A 7,194-nucleotide genomic window follows, 5' to 3' on the forward strand; every position below is an offset into this window, starting at 1 on the left:
GGAAGAGGTGGAAAAGGTAAAATGTTAATATATAAACATGCACACTTGACTAATAATTACTCATTTTATAACTACTAACATGACATTATCAGACTGGAATGTAACAGCTTGGGTTTGGAATCAGAAACCCATTCTTATTCAAAACTGGCTCCATTTTTGCAGACGGTTCGGGATACTTCCGATAATGTGGATGGTATAAAAACATTAAAAATATGCAAATATACACACACAGTTCAAAAGTGGGAGTCAGTTTTTTTTTTATTAATACTTTTTTCAGCAAGGATGCAATAAATTGTTCAAAAATGACAGTAAGAACATTTATAACACAGAAGATTTGTTCTTTTAAACTTTATATTCATCAAATAATCCTGAAATGTACCACTGTTTCCACAAAAATATTAAGCAGCACAACTGTTTCCAACATTGATAATAAGAAGAAATGTTTTTGAGCACCAAATCAGCAAATTAGAATAATTTCCGAAGGATCATGAGACACTGGAGCTGCTGAAAATTAAACATTGCCATCACAGGAATAAACTGTATTTAAAATATATTAAAATATGAAACAGTTATTTAAAATAGTGATATTTCACAATATTTAAATATTTTTTTTATTTGATCAAATAAACGCAGCCTTGTTGAGCATAAGAGACTAATTTCAAAACCATAAATTCTTACCAACCACAAAATTTTGAATGGTATTGTAAAATGAACAATGAAAAGTCAAGGTAAGTTTTATTGCTTTCCCTTCAATCCAAGAAACAACTTTAGGAGAAGTAAAGTTGTCAAATACAATAAAGTTGAAATGGTTTTAATTTTGTCCAAGAAATATCATTTCAAAAATCTAAAAGAAATTGTATTTTACAATTCTGTTGAAATCTGAAATGCAAAGAATTGTCTTCCAAATATTACAAATCCCTAAGAAATCATTAAAGGACCAGGAATAGTATAATCAGAAGCAGAATTGTACAATTCTTTACAATTTCCATCCCGAGTGATAGTTGATTATGCTTACTGATATCTTGCTGGTGGTGGACCCAATGTTGAGAATGTCAAGGCCCATGCGTAACCTCTTCTGCTTTTCACAATATGCTTTCCACGTGTCCTCGTTAAACCCATAGTTAAAATAGTCAGACAAGTCCGCACCTGTAAACACACACATGCTAAACAATATGCAGACACCACATGCAAAAACCACAAAAGTGCCATGCTAAGTTAATACACACCTGGCTTCCTCCATGGTTTCTCCTCAAAGGACTCCATGTCCACTTCCAGGACTGGAACTCCATTGATGCTGCCTGGAGCTTCGAGGTCTATGCCCTTCACTTTAGTACCTACTGAACACACACTTAGATTATGTCAAGAGCTGACAAATGGTGCTTTGCATGAAAAGGCATCTGTAAGCGAACAAATGATTTAGTCAGAAAGAGCCAAGCTTTGAAACACATACAGTTTCACTCACCTGCTCCATATGCTCTGCTGCCAGCTGACTTTATGTTTAGATTCACTGGAGTTCCCCCATATGCCCTGCACAATAAAACATCATAAATACATGAGATATACAGTCTATTTCAGTTATACAGTATCAAAATAACAACAAAGAAAAAAAACATGGAAAAAGCCCCATACTACATAACAAATGACTTATTTAAAATGTATTTATTATTCATTCTTTTTCTCTTCACATCGCTAATTACTTCAGTACACTTGGAGGACCTCGTAATGCCAGTACTGCCAATGATATTTGGATATTCAAAGCATAAAAGGGATAGCTCACCCAAAAATAATAATTCTGTCATCATTTACGCACCCTCATTTCATTCCAAACCCATAACGCCTTGGTTAATTAAAAAAACAAAACAAATTAATGTTTTTAAACATTTATGTTTGATGAAACCTTTTGGTTTCTGTTCCTGAGAGCTCAGATCGTAAAATGCAAAAAGGTCATAAATGCATCATAAAATTAATCCAGATGAATCAAGCAGTTTAATCCAAATCTTGTAACGAAATATGATCACTTTACATTATGAAGGTTGATGTGGTTTGATCTAGGCTTTTATTTACATCTAAACATTGATATAGATACATAAAGCATATCACGATATGGTAAATACGGATGCTCAAATGCACAAGCTTCAGTTTACACCATATTTGATCCGCTCTATGTGCCCTTATACATAAACAAAGCCTAAATTAAATCCGTTTCTGATTACCTGTACTTTCAATGGAGGGACAGAAACGTTTCAGGTTTCATTAAAAATATCTTACTTTGTGTTTCAAAGATTAACTGAAGTCTTATGGATTTGGAACGGCATGAGAGTGAGTAAATGACAGAATTATCATTTTTGGGTGAACTGTCCCTTTAAAGCACATGATCCAAGTCAGTTAACCAGAACACTCCACTATTTGTTTGTTTGTTTTTGTCCATCATCTGATCCACTTCAATCGTCAACAGTCCATCACCTTGGATTGCAGGCGGTGTCAGGTTATCTATCAAACATCCAGTGTTTTATAGAAGATTATAATCTTCAGAATGTGAGCACAATCTTTGGACGCTTACGCGTACTGTGGCGCTCCTGTTTTTATATCGCCAATGGTGACGCGGACATCATCATCGTCATCATCACTATCGCTCTCACTGTCTTCATCTTCTCCAGGTGCTTCCTCCTAAGACAGACAAAACGAGTGTTTTTTTTGTGTTCTCTTCATTTGTAATACATTCATTTGTAATGTATCAACCGATGAATCGCATCCAAAATAAAAGTTTTTATTTACATAATTTGTGTGTGTGTACTGTGTATAGTTATTATTTATATATAAATACACACACATGCATGTATACAGTGGGTACGGAAAGTATTCAGACCCCCTTCAATTTTTCACTCTTTGTTATATTGCAGCCAAATAAATTAACTTAAATGATTTTAGCAAATGGCTGCAATATAACAAAGAGTGAAAAATTGAAGGGGGTCTGAATACTTTCCGTACCCACTGTATATTTCAGAAAAAAAAATTGTTTTTATATTAAATATCTTTACATATATATAATATAAATTATATGAATATAAATATATACATGTAAATATTTTCAAAATATATACTGTATGTGTGTGTATTTATATTTACATAATAAATATACACCGTACACACACATATATTATGTAAACAAAAACGTTCATTTTGGATGCGATTAATCGTTTGACAGCACTAGTAATAATTAACCATAATTAATCAACATAAATGTTACAGATGTGTAACTTGATCTCAAATTTGCCAATTTTTAGCATAGAAAAACACAACCCAACCAAGCCATTAAAAACTCAATAAATGTACGTATCTGCAGCTTTCGCTACACAAAACTGACACGCATTGCAGTGTAAAGTACAGGTGTAATATTAATATATATTCATGTATTGAAGCTGATGTTAAAGGGTCATGATGTTGCTAAAAATAACATTATTTTGGGTATTTGGTGTAATGCAATGTGTTTACGCTGTTAAAAAGGGGGGTGTGCTCTGATTGGCCAGCTATCCAGTGCGTTCTGATTGGCCAAATACCTCAAGCTTGTGGTGAAATGTTACACCCCTTACCATATTTGGAAACAATACTACAGCGAGAATAAAAGTTGCGCCTTCTTTGCGTGAACATTTGGGCGGTGTTATGCAAATCTTCCCACACAGTGACGTAGACATGTGGGGGCGTGTTTAAACAAGGCGTTTTAGGAGGGCGTGGACGGGTCTAAACTTCTATAAAAAACATCTCTTTGGGTTTGAGACTTTATTCTTTACAAATTTACTGATCTTATATATTCACAAACAGCTTGTAACACTCCAAAGACAAAGGAAAACTTGAAATCATCATATGACCCCTTTAAATATATTTCAGCACAACAGCAATCATAATTTAAATCAAATCCATCAAAAGTGAATGAAGCAGCTAACAGTAGTTTTATTTGTTACCTGACTGGCCACACCATTTCCAGTAGTGGTGGTGATGGTGGTAGTGGTGTTGTTTGTGGTTGCGGTGACCTCCTCGGTAACAGGAGGAGCAGAAGTCACACTGCAGACATAGATGGATCAGCATGAGAAGAATGATGAAAACAAATGCAGACAAACCCCTAAGTCAACTTAAAAAGGCAAATCTTAGTATTGGCATATGTTTTACAGGATATGCTGTTAAAAAAACAGCATAACGTGTTCCTGCAATGAATGTTGAATTTCTAAAAGCCCATGTCATATAATCAAAATATTATTCAGTGAAAACACTTGGAAGTAACAAAGCAGTGTGCGATCATTCTGCAATTTTTAATATCATTAATCGCTTCACATCTTCTAAAAAATCAGACCACTTGTATACACCAGTGACCCCCCCCAGGGGGCCCGCAAGGGAGTCCTAAAGGGTCTGTGGAAATGTTTAGAGAAAAACAGTGCATCTAACAGTACAGTACTATAGTGAGTAGAAAAAAAATTTATACCTAGCTAAATAGAAACGAAATATTTTCAAAATAATATTTTGACATTGATATTTGGGGGTCCGTGGCATCTAAAAAATTGAAAAGCCACTACATCACTAACAGTAAACATGTCATTTCTCACCTGATGGCTGCTGTCAGTTTGGCCTCCTCTTCTTCAGTTTCTTTACTTTCACCTTCATCTATAAAAAAAAACAAACAAACAATGCATTAGCAACAAAATGATGATGAGCACAAGGTACCCAATTTCTATTGGTAAGTATGTTAAGAGGAGCAGCTCATAATATAAATATAAATATTTACCTTACAGAACCATGAACAGATTTTGAAAAGTATTCTTGAAAATAATCTCAAAATCATTCTACATGAGAATCTATCCGAGATTTGAATTCTCTTTCAGTCCCCTCAGAAAGTGAAATAATTTCTTTAATTATATCTCAAAGTAGCAAATATAAACAAAAAAGAAACCATAAGAATGCGTGAAAAGATTCTATCATTTTCTCAAAACAGTGATCACAAAATGAAAAAAGACAATCTTAGACAAATTCAATTCAAGCAGCGAAGAATCCGGTCTCAATGTGAATCAAAGTAGAATCTCGTAAAGTAGCAACAGAAAGAATCTTGAACAGATTCGAAATGCAGAATACTGAATGGAATCTATCAGCAGTGTTGGGGGTAACTCATTACAAGTAATGCGAGTTACGTAATCAGATTACTTTTTTCAAGTAACTAGTAAAGTAACGCATTACTTTTTTAATTTACAAGAAAATATCTGACTTACTTTTTCAAAAAAGTAATGCCAGTTACTTTGTTTTCCCATTTATTGACTGACAAGTCTCCTGTCCCCATATTGGGAGAAATTGGGAGTACAGAGGCGTTGTGTGCGCTGTGTGAACATGATGTTACTGTAGTTCTAGACTAAATGTGAATTTGCATTAATTCAGAAATTGGGAGTACAGAGGCGTTGTGTGCGCTGTGTGAACGTGATGTTACTGTAGTTCTAGATTAAATGTGAATTTGCATTAATTCATCCCACTCACAAAAAAAACAGATTAAGTATTAATCAAAATGAATTAAAACAGTGAAATGCAAACTCAGAATATGACGCAAACCTGCAATAATTAAATGTTAAATAACACAAATGTATCTAATCCCATTTTATTAACCAATATCTTTGCTGCTGACCTTTGATGATCCAGTTCAACCATACTAATAAGCAAAAATGACTTTAGAGAAACTAACAATTGTGCTTTGTTTTTTTATTGCTGAAGAGTGTTTCTTCTCCTGCGTTCTACTGTACAGACGTGAATTTACTTTTGCTTCAGCCTGAGGTTTATTCATTACACTTTTTGGTGTGAAAGGGCTTTTATATTTGTTATAAATAGAACTTCTTATATTAAAAACAATCAAGCCCTGCTTATATTTAAAAAGTAACGCGAAAGTAATATAACGCATTACTTTCCATAAAAAGTAACTAAGTAACGTAATTAGTTACTTTTTTTAGGGAGTAACGCAATATTGTAATGCATTACTTTTAAAAGTAACTTTCCCCAACACTGTCTATCAGCTAACGTTACCCTCGGAACGATTTTTTCAAGAATAACAGAATCTCAGACAGAACCTAAACAATTCTGAAATTCTATATCTATTCCCTCGTAAAGAGAAATGTGAATTAAACCACGGACTTGAAGTTTAAATATCTAGTGACGTGACAGGTATCTTATCTCAAAACACTGCAGTACAAAGGCCCCTACATTAATCATGCCAATATATGGTGTTGTATATTAATAACCACTTTTTGCCTAGCCGTTAAAAATAACAAAGTACAGGAGTGCAGGTCAGATTTGTCGCTCACTGACCCCCGTACAACCATTCCTCCTCCTCGTCTCCTGCACTCGCATCAGTGGTGGTGGTTTTATCCGCCTCCTCTGCAGACATCTTCTCCTCTGGGCTCTACAATGCGCTCCAGAAGCCAAAGACACGGTCAGATTAAAACCCACCAACCCCGAAACAGCGCGCGGATATTTTGGTGGGGAAAACACAAACGCACATACGAATATAGAAAACAAACGTATTGAATGATGTTTACGGAGCAATCCACACTTCCTTCTGTCTCTGTAGGATGTTCTTGCAGACTTGAGGACATCAGTTCCGGTTTAAGGGGTGTACAAATTAAAAGTCTCACACACACACACACACACACACACACACACACACACACACACACACACACACACACACACTACTACCACAAATCTGACTCGCTGCAACACACACACACACACACACACACACACACACACTGTTTGGACACAGTTGACGGAAATTATGTTTCTTATGATCTTATAAAGCATTTTTGCTTCTGCTTGAATACTTGGAATTAGTTTATTTGCAGTATACACGTGTAATCATTTAATTAATCGTTCAGACAGTTCAGATAACTTCAGATAACTGATAAAACAATTATGTATGAATTATTACTATTAATCAAATTAGGGTCGCTCTGGAACCTTGGTCCAAGTACAAAGTTATTGAACAAAAAGTCATTACATATGCATATATCTCATACACCTGCTAAATGTTCACGCAAATAGTGTAATATAGCTTTATAGCGCACATCAGCCACTAGATGTCTCTAAGCAATAGCTCTCTTATATTCAGTTCTTGGAGTGACCCTTACCTAAAAGTAGTATACTTCAAGTGTATTTTATTAAGAATACTTA

General features: G+C 34.7%; 1 protein-coding gene across 1 annotated transcript in view; it reads right to left on the reverse strand.

The window, feature by feature from the left end:
* LOC107692590 (pre-mRNA 3'-end-processing factor FIP1-like) overlaps nt 1-6,623 on the reverse strand; it is a 12,273-nt gene extending 5,650 nt beyond the window's left edge. The window contains exons 1-8 of the mRNA XM_016491696.1: nt 6,522-6,623; nt 6,331-6,424; nt 4,596-4,653; nt 3,960-4,059; nt 2,561-2,667; nt 1,463-1,527; nt 1,227-1,334; nt 1,010-1,146 (exon numbers count right to left, since the gene is read on the reverse strand). Coding sequence (XP_016347182.1) covers nt 1,010-1,146; nt 1,227-1,334; nt 1,463-1,527; nt 2,561-2,667; nt 3,960-4,059; nt 4,596-4,653; nt 6,331-6,424; nt 6,522-6,617 — 765 coding nt within the window. The 5' untranslated portion in view covers nt 6,618-6,623. The remainder of the gene's footprint in view (nt 1-1,009; nt 1,147-1,226; nt 1,335-1,462; nt 1,528-2,560; nt 2,668-3,959; nt 4,060-4,595; nt 4,654-6,330; nt 6,425-6,521) is intronic.
* Nucleotides 6,624-7,194: the final 571 nt, after the last annotated feature.

The sequence above is a fragment of the Sinocyclocheilus anshuiensis genome, unplaced genomic scaffold (genome assembly GCF_001515605.1).
Source record: "Sinocyclocheilus anshuiensis isolate Anshui unplaced genomic scaffold, SAMN03320099.WGS_v1.1 scaffold50, whole genome shotgun sequence".
NCBI lineage: Eukaryota > Metazoa > Chordata > Actinopteri > Cypriniformes > Cyprinidae > Sinocyclocheilus > Sinocyclocheilus anshuiensis.